Genomic DNA, 21,398 nt, shown 5'->3' with positions numbered 1-21,398 from the left:
CCATTTCACTGCAGGCGGTGTAACAATTGCTAAAATGGGTATAGCTCTGCGATGAGGAAGGCAAGAGGAAACCACCTCTTATTATCACGCGGAGTCGTAGCCACCCCACTCACTTTTTTAGCACGTGGTACGCGATGCTAACTGAGTGCATATTCCGACAGGGAAAAGATGGAAGCAGAACCAGCGGGACGTTAAGCACAGGAATTATGTACGTGTTGAAAGATAAACCGATCGGATCATTGAGCGGAGAAATGCGCCAAACCTATCTTAGGATTGATGACTGCATCCGAAATAGCTAAGCATGCTGAAACATGGCTTACGAAATCACTGTGCTCAGTACTCAATATACCCGTAAGGAGCTGGCATACTTCGTGGGTCGTGCGCTACGTCAGGCATCGTTTGAAATGGCCCCAAAACATTGCTTCCAAGAGATGGTGGAGATAGTTCACGCGGGCAGTGGAGTCACGAGCCACATCGTCGCTTTCAGGTGTGTACTCACCAATGCGTTCGTCCAAGGGAGATCAGCCGTGAGCGACGACCACGAAGCACGAAACCGGCCTTGCTGTTCCGTTGCATCAGCACGCGTCCGACCTTGACTGCTCTTCACTCTGGAATCTCCTCGCACTAGTCTGCTGCGGCCCTTCTCCACTAGACTCGCATTCCGCCTCACTCCCTCCAAATGTTCCTTTGAAAGCTTCTGCGGTATCTTGTGTTAGTTTCGATTCTTCCGGGATCACTTGCACGTTGGGTCATGCAGTGGTGGCAGCACTTTCCTGGGGAAGTTGGATCACTCGTGAAACTTGTGTGGCCGCCAAATGGCACAACACGAAAGTCATTCCGAAAGAATCGAAATGATAACCTTCCAACTGCATGATACCACTCGAGCGCATGATACCACTGTGTGCGCACAAGCACTTCGACTCGGGAAAACATGAAAATTACGCTTCACAAGGCGGCAACAAAAACAGGAGCCGATAACTCTTCTTAAAATGTTTTCAAAAGTCAACAAAAATTGAATTCCACATTTTCTCGAGCAAAAGAGAGCATAAAGTTTACTTATCTCGTCAGGTGTGACTGGATAGTCGAAGTGTCGTAACAGCGCCAAGAGCGTGACTCTCTCGAAGAAGTCAGCGCGAAGGCCTTGGATGACGAGACCACTGCACGAGACGGCTCGAGAGAGGGTCTCCGCACTCGACGATAACTTGGGCGGACTGAGGGCGGCTCCCTCTTATAGCGACCTGGAGGCTGCCAGGGTAACGACCGCCGGGAGTCGAATGCCCGATTCGCCAGGGAAGGTGGCTGGCAGGGCTGACGAAGTCGTTCGAGGTCACTGAGGCACACTCCCCCACTATCTTAATTCGGTGGGAACACATCGAGGCCCATCGCACGGATTTGTAGTCTTGTACTACGTTCAGGGAACTATTGAGGGCATTTTACAACTCGGGCATACGATTGCGTACATCCGTGTCTATTTAGTTAGATGGTAATAACGTTGACAAAGGGAGATCGATCATTCATCGAAATCCGGTTAAGCAACATGGTTTTATCATTTTTCTTACAAAATTTACATTTTCAAAGATAGTGTTTCGTAACAGCCACCTTTAAAGATAATAAGCTTTTTAGTGACAGCCATGAAAGATTCCACTTCTATATCAATGCAGTATTTACGAAAAAAAAGTTCTGTCGCTGAAACAAATCATCATGCGTACGCACTAGCGATTAGGGTCGCATGAAAGTATTTGTCATCTATCCGTGAATTATGATTAAGGTATATTATTTATCTCGTCAACCCTTTAGATTTCAATTTTCAAAAGCATTGGGGATACGTTAATTGTTACGATATATTTGAAATATTAAGCGACTGATACACACACCACTTTTTCGCGATTCGTTTCCTCCAACGCTGCCAGAATCTCATTTGTCCAACCCTTTTCAAAGATGACACGAACGGTTGCTAAAAATCATTGCAGATGACTGGGGATACAAGAGATTCCGATTCTTCATTTAATTTCCCATTCCAAGAGAAATAGCAATCACGAAGGCAAAATTCTACCATTTTTGGAATAACTTTAGGAGGGCCTTTTTCCGTCAGAGTCTAAATGATTTCGATTACATCATCAATGAGTATTTTTATGAACAAAAACACCACATCAAAAATAACAAGGGAAAATAATAAGTTGGTGTGGCTGCACAGTCGCCTGAAACCGAGAATAACTTTGGAACCCCGTGGATCACGCACAAATTAAGATACTTATTCGGAAAATAATTGTCTTAAACGAACGTTCAATGATCAAAGCTTCTATTTCTTTGTGTGATTACTGAGATGTTATTCGCTCCGTGAAATGCTATTACTTTCAATTAATATTTTCATATAAAATCAAGTCACATTATTAATACCCTGGGTCGTTTTAATAGGATTACTATTAGAAAATATAAAATACTCCATTAAAAGCAATAAGTTTAACTTAAATTTTAAGGAAAATTCAATGGATACACCGGCATGAATCACGTTTGCAGTTTACAAAAGGTTTTAACGAAAGTAACTGTAGTTGTATTCGTACTTAGTTAATTAGTTATTTTTTTAAATTCTAAATAGTACTTGTGAGTGATTTTTTCAAACAAGTATCTGTTGGAATCACGAATTTTAGCAAATAACTAACTGTATCCCAGTGACCCCAGTTACTTTTCGTTACGATTTCTAACTCTGTGCGCAAAGTAGTACCTCCACATGCCACTGTCATGCCCTCGTGCATGCTTCATTAAACTAATTCTGACTACGGCATCCAATGCTTCCTTGTTTTTCGCATTTCGGGGGGGAAATTTGGCCTCCTGGTCCCCCTTACACCTCTGTCCCTGACCGGAGCAATGCATTCATTTAATAGTGACAGCTTTTCCCTTCTGTCTTTGAATTCGCATAAGGATGGAGAACTACGAGGATTAACATGAATACAGTGATGTTGCGAATAGTGTAGCACGTATGGTAAAGTATTCCCTATCTCTCTATTCAAGAGCCTCTTCCACACGGTTGAAGTGGAAACGAATGTGACAGAGATCCCCGCAGGAAGAACGGGGTACGATTTCCATTTTTCCACTTTCAACACATTATCATTTTTTAAATTAATTGCAAACAATTGAGCGTAAACATTTGGTGATGGGTCCGAGATAACGTAACTCAAAACTAATAATTTTCCTTTTAGTTATTGCACCCGAAAAATTCGTCATCAATTATTAAAAACAGTTTCGCAATTGTAGACGACAAAAATAAACGATAAATTAGCGAATTTAGGGTACAGGAAATTCCTCAGCGTATTCTTAAAAGTAAACCGACCACGGGTCATTTCATTGGACGTTATTTTTCATCAATTAGAAAAGTATCGTCCGAAGAGCTTGCATGAAAATGCGAATTTTCAAATGCAATTATAATTATGAAATGCAAAACATTGCATGGAAAGCCAGACTTTGGCCTTTGAAGATGAAGTACAACAGGAAGACCATATTTTAATATTTTTATGAACATGACCATAGATATTGAATACGTATATACAGTAATATAAACTCTATGATCATAACAAAAGTCTATTTCGTTTCCTGGATCAACAAACTCCTTCAATTCATGCGAAAATTAAAAAAAAAGAGAGGCTAATTGCAAAAATTGCCAGTGCGCTAATAATCTGCTTTGTGTAAGCACTTGCATACCCCTAGTGCCCAATTGACTCCCGCCGGCCCTCATGGAGGACCTGTTGGCAAGGATAACGGGAAGGGGGGTAAGGGAAGGATTGGTGAGAATTCTGTTTCAACAGGTGAACGAGGGGGCGCGCGTGAATTTAAATACTATTTGCCTGCGCCGTCCCCGCTTCAATGCGCGTCTCAAGAGAAAAACATATATGTATATATATTTCACAAATACTCTCAATTTCTCCCGCTCCACCTCAGGAGATGACATTGCCTTCTGTCTGGCGCCAGGTGGGCGACGACAACGCGTGGCGGACGGCTGATGCGATAACGCGCCGCCTGGGGAAGCGAGCGACTCACACACTGACTGAGAATCAAATTCGTACCCGTCACCTCGCAGCGTTCGTCGGGCGCCGAGTGAATGCAGTTGTAATAGGACGGCGTCAGTACGCGAGGGAACACTTTCAATGGGGTTCTTTTGTTTTGTTCAGTGGGGAGGGAGGAGAGATGGATCGCTATCCCCAATTCGCAGTGCACATGCGACAGCTCAGATTGAAAATGCCAAAGTAAATGCTATAAAGATAGAGCTCAATGCGCCTGCGAAACAGCCATGCTCAGCTGTTTAAAGATTACATCAAAACATTCTACTTACATCAATGATTTGGGAAATATGGAAAAGGTGAGGGGGTGTTATACTTGTAATTAATTTTTTTTAATAGTGAATCCTCTCTATCTTCGCTAATTTTTCATCTAGTAATAATAATATGTCAACCGAAATAAAGATTGTGTGAACAAACGCTATCGTCGAAAATCAGTCGAGTAGACTTGGGAGGGGAGGAGGGATCTAGTGATGTTTCTAGTGATGTTTCTGTGATCTAGGGATGTTTCCTCTTCGATCCTGGTCGCATGCGCACGAGCTGAATATTGCTCTTGTACTATTACATAAGCCTCGAGGTTAGAATAGGAAAGATCCAGTTTAAGGCACTAACAATGAAAAAAAAAGATCGTGGAATAAGCTTCCTCGAGCTCACTCCGCCCCTCCCCTTCGCCGAAAGAAAAGATTTATCTTATTTGTTTGGCTGATTCCGACGGTAACCTTATATGAATTCAAAGAAGCATTGTTTGTTTAATTCCATAAGGTTTATTGCATTTGAATAAACTCAATATTCCAGGTTGAGGAGAGGAGTCGGGCTTTGATTGGAATATTTTTTTAAAGACTATAATTTGTTTGTTTTTTTTCTGTGCTACGAGGGTAGGAATAACTTCGCACTAAGTTCATGGCACACGCCCGTTTGTACGATTTGAAATATGAAATAGCAAGAGATAGGGGAGGGGTTGGAGAGGGACCTCCCCCCCCGAAATAACATGCTTCAATGGGACAGAGATCCATCTCCGAGAATACCGTGGCTTTTTGGTCGGGATTGAAAGGACTGATTTGACTCATTCTTACTCAACACAATGGTCTGATATTAATACCCATCGCTTACTATGCCTTACTGTTCTATAAATGCCACTGGCTTAAGTATTTGTTAGGAGCGGTTGTGAGGTCCATTATTATTTAGTAATCCCCTTACAGTGGCGTAATAAACTAATCCTGCGATTTGAATTTAAAAGAAAATATGCATGGAAAATAAGAGCATTTCCAAGAAAAGAACTGTAGATACAAAGGAAGAGAAGCCGTGGTGTTAGAACGCACGTCAACCCTGAGTCGAAGTTAATTGATGTAAGCACAAGAATGCATTCAGTTGGAGAAAAAAACATTCCGGCAGAAATTCAGCACGCCTATTTTTATCTCGAAAGGCGTTAGGGCTGCTATTATTAATCCTATTCCAAAAACATTGCAAAACTATCGTGCGGTTAGAATCCAACGTTTAACGCTTACCGAAATACTTATGAATAACAATATGTCCCTTGACCACTCAGTAAGTTAAATGCATCCATTTGTTTTTGGGTTTGTGGCGTTGGGACAGGTATGAACAATTCACGTATGCAGTGGATGCACCTATGTGTAGTACACCAGATGTAAGTACATACTCTTCCTCTCGCCAACAGGTGCTGTTAGAGTTTGAAGCAGCAGCCAGCAGATCTCCCTCCGGCCACACCCTCGCACATCGCCAAGACCTGAAGGGAGAAGAAGGAGAAGGAGAGAGTGTGTGCAGGCGAGCACGCCGCATCCGACGCCGCCTTCGCCCCCCACACCCCCCCACACCCCCTCTCCAGTCGACGATAAGCCGCCAAAATTTCGTTCTCCAGCTTCAAGCAGTCCTTCACCACCAATGTCAATTACCTGAAAAGAAGGTTAGAGGGTGTATCTAATAAAAAAGTGGTTAATTTGCCTTAGCTCTTCCAATGGAACGATTAAATAATAGCGGAACACGAATTCAAAGAAGAATATCTGTGAAAAACAATGGCATTTCTTAGTGAAACAATATTTCCCTGGTAGTTGATTCTGAAAAATGAATTTACCACCATGCTAATTGAAAAGTTAATCATTTGAGAATAGTAATAATTCGAATCCCGATCGATCGTAATGACATCATTTCATGAAAATTCTATTATAAGGCGAACAAAAGTAACCCGCTGTCTCTTATGCAATGATCAGTTTAATGTATTGGAGTACAGGCTTAAGTTTGAATTATTAAAGAATACCAGGCAGAGTTTGATGACAACGAGTAAAATTAGGTAAATAATAGCTGCAACATAGAATGAATGACATAGGTTACAGGATGCATATGGATCTAATTTTTATAAAAATATAAACATACTATGCATCAGGGTAACCTTAGTTTTCTAAGAGTCAAAATAAACGATCATAAGCACAAGTTCTGGAAATCTAAACAAAAGGAGGTAAACATTGAGGAATATTATGTAATAAATCGCACTCAGTCGCTCGCGAGAAGTCTCTGCCTCCCCCCCCCCCCCAACCCCCTCACAATCCACACACTCGCCGAAAAGGCACTTTTATACTCACTCCGCCATTTTGTCTCATAAAGATTGTTTTTTCAAATGGCTAGATTAGAAATATGTGAAAATTCAAGAGGGAATTCATTCGCCTCAGGATTCCATCGTGCATTAGTGCATTGTGGGTGACTTCATAGTAAAGCTTCGTAAAGTCCATGTTCCGGAATACTTGAATGAGACATTAGATGAGGGGTAAGCAATAGTTACACTTCCACTGGTAAAACGATCGTAAAGCATGCAGATTACAATATGAAAACAAATATAATTAAAAAATATCGTTTTTCCTAGGAACTAAAATAAATAATATAAATTTTCTATTAGCCGCACAAAGTCTCTAAATTGTTTGCGTCCTACACAAACGAAGAACGTTCCTCGCATATTCGCTATAACACTCAACATTGTAACACTCAATTTCTACCTAATATCTTAGCATAATGAAACTACGAAATACAATGAACCACTGTTGACTACATTTTAATTGATTAAGTATTGCATACAGCGAGTAAAAACTGAACAAGTGTAGCTAGTAATACCAGTTTCTGATGAAATCCATCGCACTTTTAAGTCCATATGGAATATTGAATATTTTGTTTACTTTTACCAAACATGTTTGATAAAGGTAGCTCGATAAATACTATCGCATCATATCGATAAAACCTACTAAGATCAAACCGATCAAACACATAATAAACCTGGCGCGGGGTATGCAGATGAAAGATTTTCCACCAAGGAAAACATTTTTCTGATTGAAAATCATAAAATTAGGAGTTCAATTTGAGTTTCCGCAAAAGAAATACAAAAAATGCGGAGGAAAATATGGCTGCAGGGGGAATCGCACACGCGTCCCCCGCGCGGGAGCAACGGACTCAAACAACCAACTCTAATCGGTTGCCATAATAATTGATGTCAAAAACACGTTCATTAATTCTTGTTCTAATTACTCAACCAAATCCTTGGGATATGAATAAGTTGTGACTTAAGAGAGGATTATACTACAATAGCATTTCGTAGGTACTGGTTATCAATATCAATATCGCTTTTTTGCAGACTTTTTAGATCGATTTAAGCTGAATATAACGAAGTAGGATCCTAAATCCTAGGCATGAATTCGGTCTAGTATGACAACTTATATAACATGATTATTCATCACGATCGCGAATAATAACACTTCAGGAATACCTCTTGTTAAAGTTTTCATGTATCGGAATACACAAACATCTGCTTATAGCTTTAATATCCATGATAATGCGCAATAAAATCATCTTGTGAGGAGTAGATGACAAGTTTTGACGAACAAGACATCACAAAAGTTATGATTTTGAAGACTTTTACTGCTAAACAACTTAGTCACTCAATGAAACGTGATTTTCTTAATACAAATATTTGAATATGAAATATTTATACCTGCAATTATCCTCAGTATTATAACATTCAGTGTGTTTGATGCACCAGCTTGAGGATAGCATTGCAAATGAAAACGGAGATTAACATAGAACTTGGCGTAAACAAAATTAAAACGTTCTTGCCATCACAAACAATGAAAATAAAATTATTTTTACCCATCTGCTTTTTAAGGGTGGTTAGTTTAGGAATCTTTCAACCGCATTCGTTTAGCGGCAACAAGTTAGGAACTACAGTCAACAACATAAATAATCTTTTTAGTTATGTTACGTGCATTTGTTAACCATGCAATTAATTAAAAATACACTTTCAATTTTGATAACGGCAATATTTAATATGCAGAATGTAATTTATCAAAAATTATATGTAAAAATTTCTTACCTTATCTTTCTCATCTCTTCGTTTTTTCTCCTACCTCTTCTTTTCCATTTTTCCTATTTCACCTCCGCTTCTTTAGTTTGCATAAACAAACTTTGTCATTGATCGCAGCGCTGCCATCGGATTTGGGTGGACATTTTTTCAACTAATCCTAATACTCAATTTTAAGGTTTCAGGCGATTTTAGGGGGGATGGTCACAAGACGTTTTGTCGTATTTCGTCTCGTTCACCACAAACATTTGTATGAGTGAGTGAGTGATGGAATCACAATGTATAATTGAGCTGTAGGGAGGAGGAGGGAGGGATGCTGCAAATGGACCATGGATTGGGAACGAGATGCCTCCGAACGATGGCAGAGCACAGTTTACTTGTAATTATGCATCATTGGAAGACAGCAGTTTAGAAAGTTAGAAATATATTTAAATTAATTTTGAAAAATAATGCCAGAGGAATATTTTTCGGTGTCCCTTGTCTTCATTCTTCTCCCATGCCACTTCTCCCAGAGAAAGAAATGCGGCCCTTTATTCCGTGTCCACCCCTGCACTCGGCACATTGCTTTCCTCTCATGCTATGGAGTAGGCCTGTGACTTTTTCCGACCCACCGATTCAGTTGGGTTTTCTTCAGATTAGGCATTTGCCTTTGCACCGGTCCCAACCGGAGAACCACTTCTTTTTTTTTATCAAATACGCTCTCCATTGGTCCACCGATTCGAACCCCCGCCTTACGGTTTATTTAAAAAAAAAAACTCCTGAACATTCATCGAAATTCTTATTCCTGCATCGTAAGAAGTTTGTAATTCCTAAGATTAGTGTCAAAATTCTGATCAGTGTCATTGGATGCTGTAAAAGTGTTTGGAAAGAAAGAGATTGATTTAGTTGAAAAAAAAAATCGGTTCGACAGAGAAAACAAGGTTCAGAAGAAAAAAAACTGCTCGGAGATAAAACTGGTTCAGACTGTTGAATCGGTGCACCGAAGTCGTAAACGGTTTTTTCAGAACCGGAAACCGATTCAGGATTTCCTCAACCGTGTGGCCCTATTATGGAGGATCGCTGTGGTTATTATCACATGAAATGGAAACGGAATGCCTCACATTGAAAGGGATTTTTCCGCATACTCGCTCGTAACCATGGCGACGCTGAATGCGGACGTGGTGTGACAATGGGGAACATGCATGAAATTTATTCATCATGCTAGATAGTCTCATTGAATAGAACATTTTCTCACGAGTCCAAATTTATATACCAAAACACTCCTAGTACTCCACAAACTTCAATAATTGCTAATTAAAAATGCTCGAATATCGCTTGAAGTCACGTGACCTGAAACGCCTTCTGACGTCATCGCACGGTACACCATTCATTTCGCTAAGAGAGTAGAGTGGTAAAGCCTTCAATGCAAGATATCGAAGTAAAAATCTTCGTCGAGCTTTGTAGTAGTTCCTAAAAGGACAAATTGACTTGAGAGAGATTTAAGAAAGCAAAATACCTCAGTTTACTTTTGGTCGACTTCCTTATGGCGGCTGATTTTCTGAAAAACTGTGATTGCTTCGTCATTAGCGCGATGCGGGAGTAAAATAAGGCAGACAAATAATTATACGATCAATGAAAAATATTTTACGAACGCTTTTAAATATTTATTTATTGTCCATTATGATTTATTATATCCATTGCTAGCTGAAAATCTATCTTATGCATTTACTTAGTTACGTACCTACCATGCGGAACTTAGATAGTTTTCCCTAATCGGCCGATGTTGAGATCCAAATGATCGTGAAAAGGTAAAAAAAAGTATTTGATAGACACAGAAATAAGTTTCAAGTACTATTTACGCTGTACTTACTCAATTTCTTGTTTTTTAATATAAACCCACTTCAGAAACGAGACGAAATTTTAGATTTTGCGGTGACATGCAGCGAACTTTATGGGCATCACAGCAGAAAATACTTAGTTTACCTTACCAAAAGCCACATATTTCTCTCATATACTCCTTATTTTTCCCCGTGGTTTAATCGTAACGTCATGAATAGCCACCTTTCTTTATGTATATAATCCTACAATCGGTGGACTATTAGGTACATTTCTAGGGTCATTTACAAGGTGAAATGAGTGATACATCTTAAATTTGGTGGGCATCCGAGAAATACTGGCGATTTGATAAAACCCTACGTTAACCCTGATTCAAGAGTGTACTTACGTTGAGAAATATCCCGTTGACAATGTAAATAAAGTATTTAACTCTATTCCGTAGTTCATCAACCAATTTCTTCTCTTATTTTTGTCCTTTGGGGCACAAGCAAAAACCTTTTCCGGCGAGAAAATGGAGGTACTTGAGTGGCGGGGCACTAAACACGATATATATGGTTTTCACACGTTTGTCTGTTGAATATGCATGCTGCAATACACTAACTAAATGATGTGGGTATCCAACGTAGATCACAATCTGCAACCAACTTATGTTCATTTAATCTTTCCAAATCTCCCCAAACAATCCCCTTTAATTGTTTAAACAACGCCTTGGCAACCCAAAATATTCACAGTGTGCATTTTGCCGTTTAAGCAGCAATAATTTTTCGCTAAACTTGCATTTGAGCCCTCGTAGATCGATTTTCTATCCACTTCCTCAGTCTGTCATCAGTGGATACCGTGCCGTGACGTCACGCTCCGATGACGTCGTGTTTTCAAGCAGCCGATGAAGATCAATTTTTAAAGACTCATAACTCAGCTAAAAAACATTATTCGTACGCGAAATTTTCGGCGAGTACATTTGAGGTAGGGACCTTCTTATTCCAGTACTTTAAAAAAATTGTGCATGTTCCCCATTGCAAGTGTCAATTTCGAGCGACTGCAAGAGCTGAGGATGCGATTTCCGGAGTCTCAAAGCTGCTGTGCGGTGGAACGGAGCCAATGTGCGCCGCTAGGAAGGAGATTTCATAAGATTTGGAAGAGCACTACACACCTCCAATCTTGTCGAGCATGAGGCATTCCTTAGCCAACGCGAGGTGATGGATTTTTTCCCCGAATGCACACATTTAAAAAACCGTTCTGTTGGTTTCCTCCAAGTTCTGGGATCCGTTGATGATACCGAAGTATTTTACACATAAACTCTTCTAGCAATGCCATTCTTAAACCTAATATTATCAGCGTCATATATCTAATGTTTATAATAAAGAATTAATAATTTTGGTAAGAACCCCTTCTTGCTTAAAAGTTTTTGTATTTAGCCAGTTAATGTGAGAAGGCGAGCAAATTGCTGTTAAAATATAGTTTTTGCGTAAAGATACCAGGTATTAAATTCGGAAGCAAGATATTTCAGGAGTGAATTTTCGAGCACCTACGTTTGAGCAGTGAATCTCGTAAATGGATCTACTGTATAAGTGATGTACATTGAGCCGATTTCAATTTTTTTTAATGGTGGTGTTGCGTAAAAAAATTTAAATTAAAATTCAAAAATGGTTTCAGTGCCTTATGCCATTTTCAAGGTCTTGGCCGACGAGAATGGTAGAAAAGAATTGCTAACTGTCCGTTAAAATATAAAATAAATGTTCGTCTGAGCCAGGCCTTTGGTTGCTTAACAGATATCCTCCCAGTAAAATTTATTTCCAATTATAATTGGAAATCGGACGCCCATATGCGTATTTAAATTATATATTTGGGAGTGGCCGAAATCAATTTATGGGGAGGTTAATGAAGTTTAAATGAGAGCACTCTAGAGAACTTCAAGTTTAAAATAAAAGTGAAATTATAAAACTCATGGAGTTACTGTTGAAAAGTAGCTCATAGAAGCTGATGTATCTGAAGTATGCCTAGGATAATTCTAAGAGGCAGGTGGTCAGTATCTTGAACGTTCATTTTTTTTCATTTCGGAGGGCGGATCATCCCCTTACAATACCCAACATTCACTTCAATCCAAGCACCCGATCAAAGTTTCAAAGGTTTTATAATGGTGGTGCGAATGCTTAACCTTGTTCGGTTTAGAAGCAGCTAAAATGATGTGTATTCACACTCAAAATGACACCAAATGATGACTACCAATCCTGACAGTGACGACTTTTTTCGCCCTGGCTCAGATTCTCGTCCGGGGACCTCTCGTCGGAGTTCGATGAGGGACCGGACGGGATGATGCGGGAGCAACAGCAGCCGCCACACGGGGTGCCGCCAGCCACGCACCACGGACCCGGGCCGCACCCGCCTACGGCCGGGATGGGACCCACGCCCGGAGGGCCGCTGCAGGGCGGCGCACAACCCATGACGGGGGCGGTGGGGGCCCCCGGGGGCGGGCCGCCCATGGGGGCCCCACCAACGCAGCAACAGCAGCCGGGAGCAGGCGGGGTGAGAGGCGCTCTTTCTGTGTTCCCCAAGGCGATGGCAAGGGTCCCCGCTCACTTCACGGTTGCTATGGACGCTCACTCGTGTTGCCGTCTCTTTGATGCCCTCAGAATAGGTAGGCAGCGAAAGGAAACTCTTTGCTCTTGAAAATTCGAAAAGAAAGCTACTGAGGCGATCCTTTTCATAACTGCCAACACCTACTATACATTATAAAAATCTCAAATTTACTTGTTTGAAAAGGAACGTAAAATAATTTTCACCCAAATTACAAAAAAACAATGTCTCTATCTGTATTATATTTCTCGCTTGTACTATCAATTCTGTTCTCTTATGTAGCGAGGAGAAAATTTCAGATTGCTTAAATGCAGCACAAAAACTTGTAACTAATTTTTTTGTTAAACCAAAATAATATATAGTTGTCAGTATTCCTACTCTCCCTAAAATATAAATTTGGGTGACAAAGACCGATTTTGATCATGATTAGAAAACCCGAGAAAATTCTATTTCATCGCCAGTTATGAATTAATGCTTTAGGTGTCGTCACATACGAACTAAAAAATTCCTACGAAGATTTCAACGGATTTTTTCAGCTTCTGATAATTTTCTCGAAAAATGAAATTAAATCATTCCTCTAAAAGTTAAAGGATATGCGTCGACCATGCTCCCTGCCATCCAGATTCTTTGTTTCACAACACACGGCAACTGATCGTAAAGGAGCAAGCAGCGAAAGCCCCGAGAAAATTCGTCGGAAATTGCCATAGTGACACGTGAATATAAGCGGGCGAGACGTCGTAAAATTGCGATTGCTAAGGACACGAGCCAATGAACTCTAGCTGACAAGTGAAGATCAGACGCTGTGCATTATCAAAAATGATTTTTTTTTATTATAAATCTAGTCCCCAGATGATTTTTTTAAAGATAAATCTAGTCCCCATATCAAGAAATACGCAGTCACGGTTATCATAAAATCCAAGCCTGCTACATTTCTGAATGCACTGAATGAAGATCGTCCATTAAGAGCGACTTATGTCGGGGGGATTCGGCCAGCATCTGTACCGCTCGATTCTCTAGCTCACTCTGAGAACGTAACAATCCAAAACTCTTCAATGGATTTAGACTCGTCGTTCATTATTAAGATTTCAACGGAGATGCTCTTTTCAACTCATTTGGTTAATTCCATTCATAAACGACACAGCCCTACATCCGAAGCCATGCTTTGTTCTCGAACGTTTCCATTCGAGTCTATTGGAAATATGTCGCAACTGACTTGATTGATTTTGTGGCAGGACCTGTCCCTTAACCTGAGGCCGAGCAGCCGGACGACAAGCGCTCCGTCGTCGCCCGCCAAGACGCGCGAGTCCCTGCTGCAGCGGGTGCAGTCGCTGACGGGTGTGGCGCGGGAGGGCGGCGCCTCCATCCTGGGAGCCGCGCTGCCCGGCTCCTCCTCCCGCCCCGCTTACAACAAGGACCGATGCTTCACGCTCCTCGTCATAGACGACCAGAACACGGACTGGTGAGGAGAACAACATTTCAAAAGCCTCCTCCTCATCTCTCAGTTATATCTTAAATGTTAAACCCGTGAGAAATGTGGTATCCCTTGATTTCTCTCCGGTGACCATTCATTATTTTAATGTCATACACAATGCACTGATCACGACTTGAAGACTTTCAGATGAATTTCTTAAAGATGGCACTGTAAACGTCCTGAAAAGGTATATTTGAGCCTATTTTCATATTTTCTCAGCACATTGCTTTGAGTTTTTATACGTATGTGAAATATATAAATTTTAATTATTACATTTCTACTTAAATTGCACTGTTTTTCAAAGATTTAAAGTCATCAATCGTAAAAAAAATTATACCTTCGCCGGAATCCACGAATAAAAACACAATTTTATTAAAAAAAAACCTCGAGCTTGTTCAATTGCTATGTTTGTAGCTGATGGTAAAGCTCGCGGGTATATCGATGGATTTAAGTTTTTTAATCATGACCAAGGGATTGCGTCAGTAAATAAAACTAATTTTCACATTTAAAATTCAATTAATTTAGATGGTATATATTATGTCCCCAATGAACAATGATGACAATTTATTACTTCACCATGTCCACAGAATATTCCCACTGTCATGTGAGCACTAACAACCAATTAAAAACTGTTTTTTTTATAGCCAGCAATGCTTCTATTTTCCAGGTCCAAGTATTTCCGAGGGCGTCGTATCCACGGGGATTACGACATTCGCGTGGAGCAAGCCGAGTTCCGGGAACTCTCACTTACGGCTTCCACGGAGACCGGCGCCACCGTCAGCATGGCGGTGTTTAGGAATGGCACTAAAGTGGTGAGGTAAGTCATGGCGGAATTCGACGCCAAGTACAGCGAAAAAAGCTTTCGTTCTGTTAGCGATTTTCTATGCATTCTGTCAAATAAATTCAAGGGTAAGATCGCAAGTTTTCACTAAAGAGATTCGTTTTGGAAAGGATAAATGAGCACTATGAGGAGACACTCGGTGGGGGCAATGCCCCCTCCTCCACCCCCCTAGGTTTCAAGTAGGCAACTTATCTCCTAGGGGCCGCTTTTCTTAGCCTTTGGTTACTTTAGCCGATTTATTGTTGTTTATACGTTTGAACGCAGTAAGTTTTGCCCCGGCTTGCGCCGGGCGAGTGTCCCCCTCACCTTTTGCAAGCAAAAGGATCATTGGGATCGGCTTAAGCTTTTATTATTTCTCCAGCGTTTTGATAAATTTTCTTGGCTGCATGCAGTTTATTCATTATTTGCTTGGTGGTCTCATAAATTTCTGGCTCTAGCAGTGCTTTTTTATTGAAATCAAGGTTATTTTCCTGCAGTTTCTGAATTAGTTGTTCTCTTATTTCAAGTAATTCTTCACATTCTGCCAACAAGTGCCAGGCCGTTTCATCATTTTTCTTGCAGAAGGTGCATTTTCCATTGTTCGTTAGGTTGAAATGAAGTAGCTTTTTATTGAAATCACCGTTTCCAGTTAGGAACTGAACAGTCACGTGTGTTAAATCCTTTCCTCTTTTGGAGACCCTCTCTTGCACATCACTTAAGTAGGATTGCGTGTCCCTTCCAGTGGTTGATTCATCCCAACGACTTTGCCATTTGGCCAGCGTCTCTCTACGGTGAGTCTTTCTACTTAGCGCGCTATCTGCGTTTGTCTTTTTGTCGTTGAAAATCTTGATCCTTTCTTCTACCATCAGGTCTACAGGGATACAGCCTGCTAACACACAAAGGGTTTCAGTTGACACTGTTCGGTAGGCTTTAGTTACAGTTAGGAGTGCGAATCTCTGTGATCTTGTTAGTTTTTCCCTGCTTTTCCCTCTAATTTGTATTTCCTCACCCCAAGCCTCACACGCATAAAGAATAATCGGCTCTGCAATTCCCTTGTACAATTTTCGTAGTGATTCGCAGGAGTATCCGTAATTTTCCCGGGCAAGTCTTTTTAATGTTGTAAAGATTTCTTTGATTTTCTTGATTACATATTCACAGTGGTCATTGAATTTCAGGCCTTATGTTATTATTATTCCTAAGTATTTCACTTTTGCACTGTATTTTATTGCTACATCATTCATTTTTATTATTGGTTTGCGCTTTAGTTTGCCTTTTAGGAGTGTGCATTCACTCTTTTCATGAGAAAATTTTAACTTTTTATTTTCACCCCAAAGATTTATAGTTTCGAGTGCAGTAGTAGCTTTCTTTTCAATCTCCCGTCTATTTTCACCCTTGATTATCACAAGTGCATCATCTGCGTAGGCTACGATTTCTGAGTCTGTTGGGAGCTGAGATTTGAAGAAGTCGTTGAAAAGGATATTCCAAAAGAGTGGACCAAGAACGGATCCCTGTGGGTACCCTTTAGTTAGTGTTTTACCAACAGTTACTCCATTCATGGTCAGCTCCGTGTGCCTTTCTGTGAAGTACTCTTTGGTGAGATTAAAAACTGTCTTCGTGCAGTACTGCGTCCTAAGTTCGTATAAAATTATTGGCCACCAGGCGTTGTCAAAAGCTCCCGAAATATCCAAAAAGATTCCCAACACGTATTTTTGCGGGGAGTTTTTGGTGATCGAAATAACTTTTTCTATTGCGTTCACAGTCCCTTTTCCTCTCGTGAATCCGTATTGGTTTGGATTGAAGTAATTTGTCGTGTTTAGTTCGTCGTTTATTAACTTTGCTAGTAGCTTTTCAAACACTTTCCCAAGCACTGGAAGCAGGGTGAGAGGACGATAAGCCTTGGGATCGTTTATTATTTTATTTGGCTTTGGGGATATTTTCAGAATTCCTCTTTTCCATTCTATTGGAAATACTTCATTTTCTAGTAGTTTGTTAAATACTGTTATCATTTCATTTTTGATATGAGGGAAAGCATACTTAATCATTCCGACTTTGATTTCGTCGTGCCCCGGGCCTTTTTTATTAGTTAGGCCTTTGATTATTTCATCTAAATCTTTTAATTTGAAGGGCGTCGCACTTTTACCAACTATTTGTTTTTCACTAGTTATCTCTCTCACTTGCTTTTGCTGTAAAGTTTCATTGGTTTCTTGATCGGAGGGCAGGAGTGTTTCTAGAAGGAGCTCTGTAGTTTCTTGTATGTTTTTGGTGGATTCACCATTGGGTTTTTTCAGAGTGCTTGGCATCGGGGTCACTTTTCTATTCCTCAGAACTTTGCAAGCACGCCCCCCAAGGATCGTCGTTACCTTTAGTTATTAGTTTTTCCCAACTCTCTTTCTTTGCTTTTTTCAATTCGTTATTGTAACTTGTTCTAGTTTTAGTGTATTCAGCTTTCCATATTTCAAGATTATGTGCTTCGATTCTTTGCTTTTCCTTATACTTTTTTCTTAATTTTTTGCACTTTGTTCTGAGGAATGTTAATTTATTGCTCCACCACGGTACATTTTTATCATTAGGCCTGGTTTTGGGAATTGCTATTTCACTTGCTTCTTGTATTATTTTAGTCAACGTTGACACTCTGGGGTTTTTATTTAATTCAATTGCACTGCTTTTTATTTTTTCTTCAGAATCTTTCCAATTTGCTTTTGCGACGTTGTACTTTTTATTCAAAGGTTGGGGTGTAAATATTGATTTTTCTCTGTGGAGCTCAAAGGTTATAAGTCGATCATCACTGAGGGTCTCCTCGTCCTGGATTTTCCATTCCCTTACGTAATCCTTTAGACCTTTGGTTAGGGTCACGTCAATGTTGGATGTAAAACCGTTCGGACTTTCGTACGTCGTCAAATATGATAATTCATTTTCAATCGTCAAATCGTAAAACACAATAAAACCTTCGAGCTTCATGCCTCTTGCGTCACAGTTTTCGTTAAGCCACATTGTTGATTTCGCATTTGCGTCAAAAGTTAAAATCACCTTATGGCTTGGCGAGACTTTCAATCTCGTTGAGATATGGATCGATCTCATCGCAGAATTGGAAGTAGCTGTTCATTAATAGTATTTCGTTATTTCCTGGAGAATTGATTGTTTCAGTCACTGTATTTGGATTTGTGTATTGGGAAATCATCGTTGTTTTAACGCTGGGATTTGTGACTATGATGCAAGCCCAGATTTGCTTTTATTGTGACGTTTTGAATACTGCACCGGTAGAGAAGGGGACAGTTCCATTGACTGAGTACGGTTCCTACACCATGAGCACATCAATATCTAATTCTTTTGATAGTGTTTCTAAGTTAGCCGTAGCTGCGTGACTCCGTCCAGCGTTAATTTGTCCGATCACAATTCTATGGGGGCGTGCCGCCATACCCGAGTCTTTCACACTCCTTTTCCCTAGCCTGTTTAAAAAATGGGCAATCCCTGTCCCCGGAACGATGCTCGGAAGGCTTGTCTGTTGAAGAACAGTGGTGACATTTCGGTTTCTTGTCCTTACTGGTGCACTTTTCCAGTTTGTGGTTTCCCGCGCAGTGTGCACAGACGTCTTCTGTCTTCCTACAAGCCGAAGTTTTGTGTCCGCAGGCCTGGCACTTGTAGCATCTTAAGACGGAGATGTAATCTTTGATTTTGCAGCAGTGCCACTCGAGATACAGTTTTTCCTTTTCAATGAGGGTATGCCTGATTTCCATACTGCACTCAAAAATCCAATGTTCCTTTTCTACGTCGTTAGCCTTTAATTGATGCACCTTCTTAAAATCTGCTTCAGGCATTGTCAATCCTATATTTTGTTTGAAGATTTTGTCAATGACGACGTCCGATGAAAGATGCTTAGGAACATCATAGAGCATCACTTGAGGTTTTCGTTTTTCGATTCTTTCGACGATAAAACCGTTGACCTTCAGTTTTTCACTTCTTATCTATGTGGCTCTCTTTTTCTAGTTCGACGAGTATGCCTTTTTCGACGTTTCTGCTTCGTTTCACGTTTATTTCAAGTTCTGCTGGCGTTACCGTTTTCTTCAGGAGCTCCTGAATACTGGATAGCGAAGGCCGGCCCACGGTTGTTATCCCTCTAAGGAAAAAAGAGAGACACGTTTGCGATGAGGGCGGGCCCGCCGAGGCCTCCAGAGGCAATGATAGGGGAGGAGGAAGGCCAGGAGATGGGAGAATAATACCACGAGGGAAACCAAATTTGCTGCACCTAGAAAAATGGTAGATTATCTCTATGCGAAGGATAATTCAGAGATTTTTCTCTAGACAGTAATAGGAGACAACGGAAACGAGTACTCAGGGGGGGGGGGTTCCACTTCCGAGGGCCGGGAACCAATTGAACCGAGACTTTCCACCCGCTCACTTCTGGAGGGGAAGGACAGAGGAAGGAAGGATAGAGGGCGATGAGAGTCCGACGACGCCTCCAGGGAAAGGATGGGGGTGTACGGGGAAATCCCAACGCCGTCAATCTTTTCAGAATTTTATTAATAATTTTAGCGCTTTAAATCATTTTAAAAGTTGCACCGAATTAAAATCCATCGATTTGCCATTGGAATAAGTATTTTGTTATTTTTCATGGAACTGGAATGAAATTTAAACCTGATATCAATGAAACCGGATTTCAAAATGATTTTTTAATCGTATATGAGAAAAATTATGTGTTCGTTTTATCAAATTTTCGGAGTAAAGTACTCCAAATTTTACTCGGTGATTCACTCAGGCTGATATAGTAAGGTGCGGGTAGAGCTCACCCATACTAAGCCACAGGAACGTGAATTTCACACATTACAATAAGTCAGTTCCTTTCCCTTTGCCCATTTCTATATTTTTGTTTGAAGGTGTCCAAGATCACTCAAAAGCTGAAAGAGGTTAAGTATTTAAGTTTATGTTACAGACTACTTATTGAGATTTCTGAAAATTCTGAAGATTTCACGTTCCAGATGACCTGGAGTGTGGTTGATTAAGCATAGAATTCCCCAACAGTGCTCGATTAATTTTGATGTATTAATCTACCAGACTAAAACGAAGCAAATTCGTTCGTTGGGGTTCACGAAACCCATGTCACTTTGATGATGAATATGTGCTAAATTTGAATTTTCATGTTTTTCATTTCCACCACAGGTCATTCCGACCAGATTTCGTGTTCATTAGGCAGAATCTTAAGGATGCAGGCGAAGATCACAAGCACATCCTGCTGGGATTGAAGTTCGGCGGAGTCCCAAGCGTCAACTCCCTGCACTCCATCTACAATTTCCAGGTGAGTGACTCACACTGAGTTTATCCGATTGTGGCGATTAAAAGGACAGCTATCTCCTCGTCCTTCCACCGAAATGCATTTGCGATATTTTGCTATTATCTTATTTAATAATTCCTGGAGTATAGGTCATATGTAATGCAAAAAGTTTTTTGCCAGCGTTTCGGTTTATTTTAAAAATGAATAAAAAAATTGATCATTTTCAAAAGAGGTCAAGACAAGAGAAAAAAAATCAATTATCTTATTTGCCTGAGGGTCCAAGAAATATTTATTTTATATAAGCCCAAGAAATTATTCGCCATTCCACCGGGAATTCTGTTATCTCTTTCTCAATGATGCCCGCAAAAATCAGATTCGGAAAAAATACACGTCGAAATGGTGTAAAATTAATTAAATGAATGTTACCAAACCGTTTTATGATGTTATCGGTGCTTAAAAAAGTTTTCACCGGTATTCTTCGTTACCTCATAATGCTAGGGTATTCTTCCACAGAAAAACACAATCTTTACAGATGATTATTATTTGCACAAATTCTTAGGTATAATTCTTATGAAGAAATTCCTAGGCAGTTGAAATATTGAAAATTTCAATCTGTACTATATAATCGTAACACCACATTATATGGAACGGTATTAGTTAACAGCCACAGTTGAGATTGACTTTCATCATGAATCTCTCCAACGGAACCGAAATAGGCATTTAATAACGCACAGTAATAACCAATACATGATGAGAATTACCGATAGAAGAGAGCACGATCTGGTTCTGGGAGATGTTACAAGTAAGACGAGAGCTTTAGCCTAATTTTTCTGAACCGTGTATCCCAAATTATTCCTTCTGCAAGTAATACTTTTTCCAGTGATCGTATTTTTGTGATAATGAAATGTCATCTGAAATTCAAAAACTAAAGCAGTGAGTGAAAAACGTATTGGAAGCAGGGAAACCGAAGGAGTCATAATATCAACGTGCATTTCAAAAAGCTGCGTCAAACAAAATAGAAGTAGATGTGACTGAGTCATAGACAATCT

General features: G+C 40.2%; 1 protein-coding gene across 1 annotated transcript in view; it reads left to right on the top strand.

Annotated features, from left to right (window-relative positions):
• Nucleotides 1-21,398, top strand: part of LOC124155028 (synapsin) — a 70,406-nt gene that overhangs the window by 31,670 nt on the left and 17,338 nt on the right. The window contains exons 2-6 of the mRNA XM_046528774.1: nucleotides 5,725-5,970; nucleotides 12,480-12,741; nucleotides 14,025-14,251; nucleotides 14,931-15,080; nucleotides 20,238-20,373. Coding sequence (XP_046384730.1) covers nucleotides 12,529-12,741; nucleotides 14,025-14,251; nucleotides 14,931-15,080; nucleotides 20,238-20,373 — 726 coding nt within the window. The 5' untranslated portion in view covers nucleotides 5,725-5,970; nucleotides 12,480-12,528. The remainder of the gene's footprint in view (nucleotides 1-5,724; nucleotides 5,971-12,479; nucleotides 12,742-14,024; nucleotides 14,252-14,930; nucleotides 15,081-20,237; nucleotides 20,374-21,398) is intronic.

This window comes from Ischnura elegans, chromosome 1 (genome assembly GCF_921293095.1).
Source record: "Ischnura elegans chromosome 1, ioIscEleg1.1, whole genome shotgun sequence".
In the NCBI taxonomy this organism is placed as follows: Eukaryota; Metazoa; Arthropoda; class Insecta; order Odonata; family Coenagrionidae; genus Ischnura; species Ischnura elegans.
This window is presented reverse-complemented; position numbering and strand designations above follow the sequence as displayed.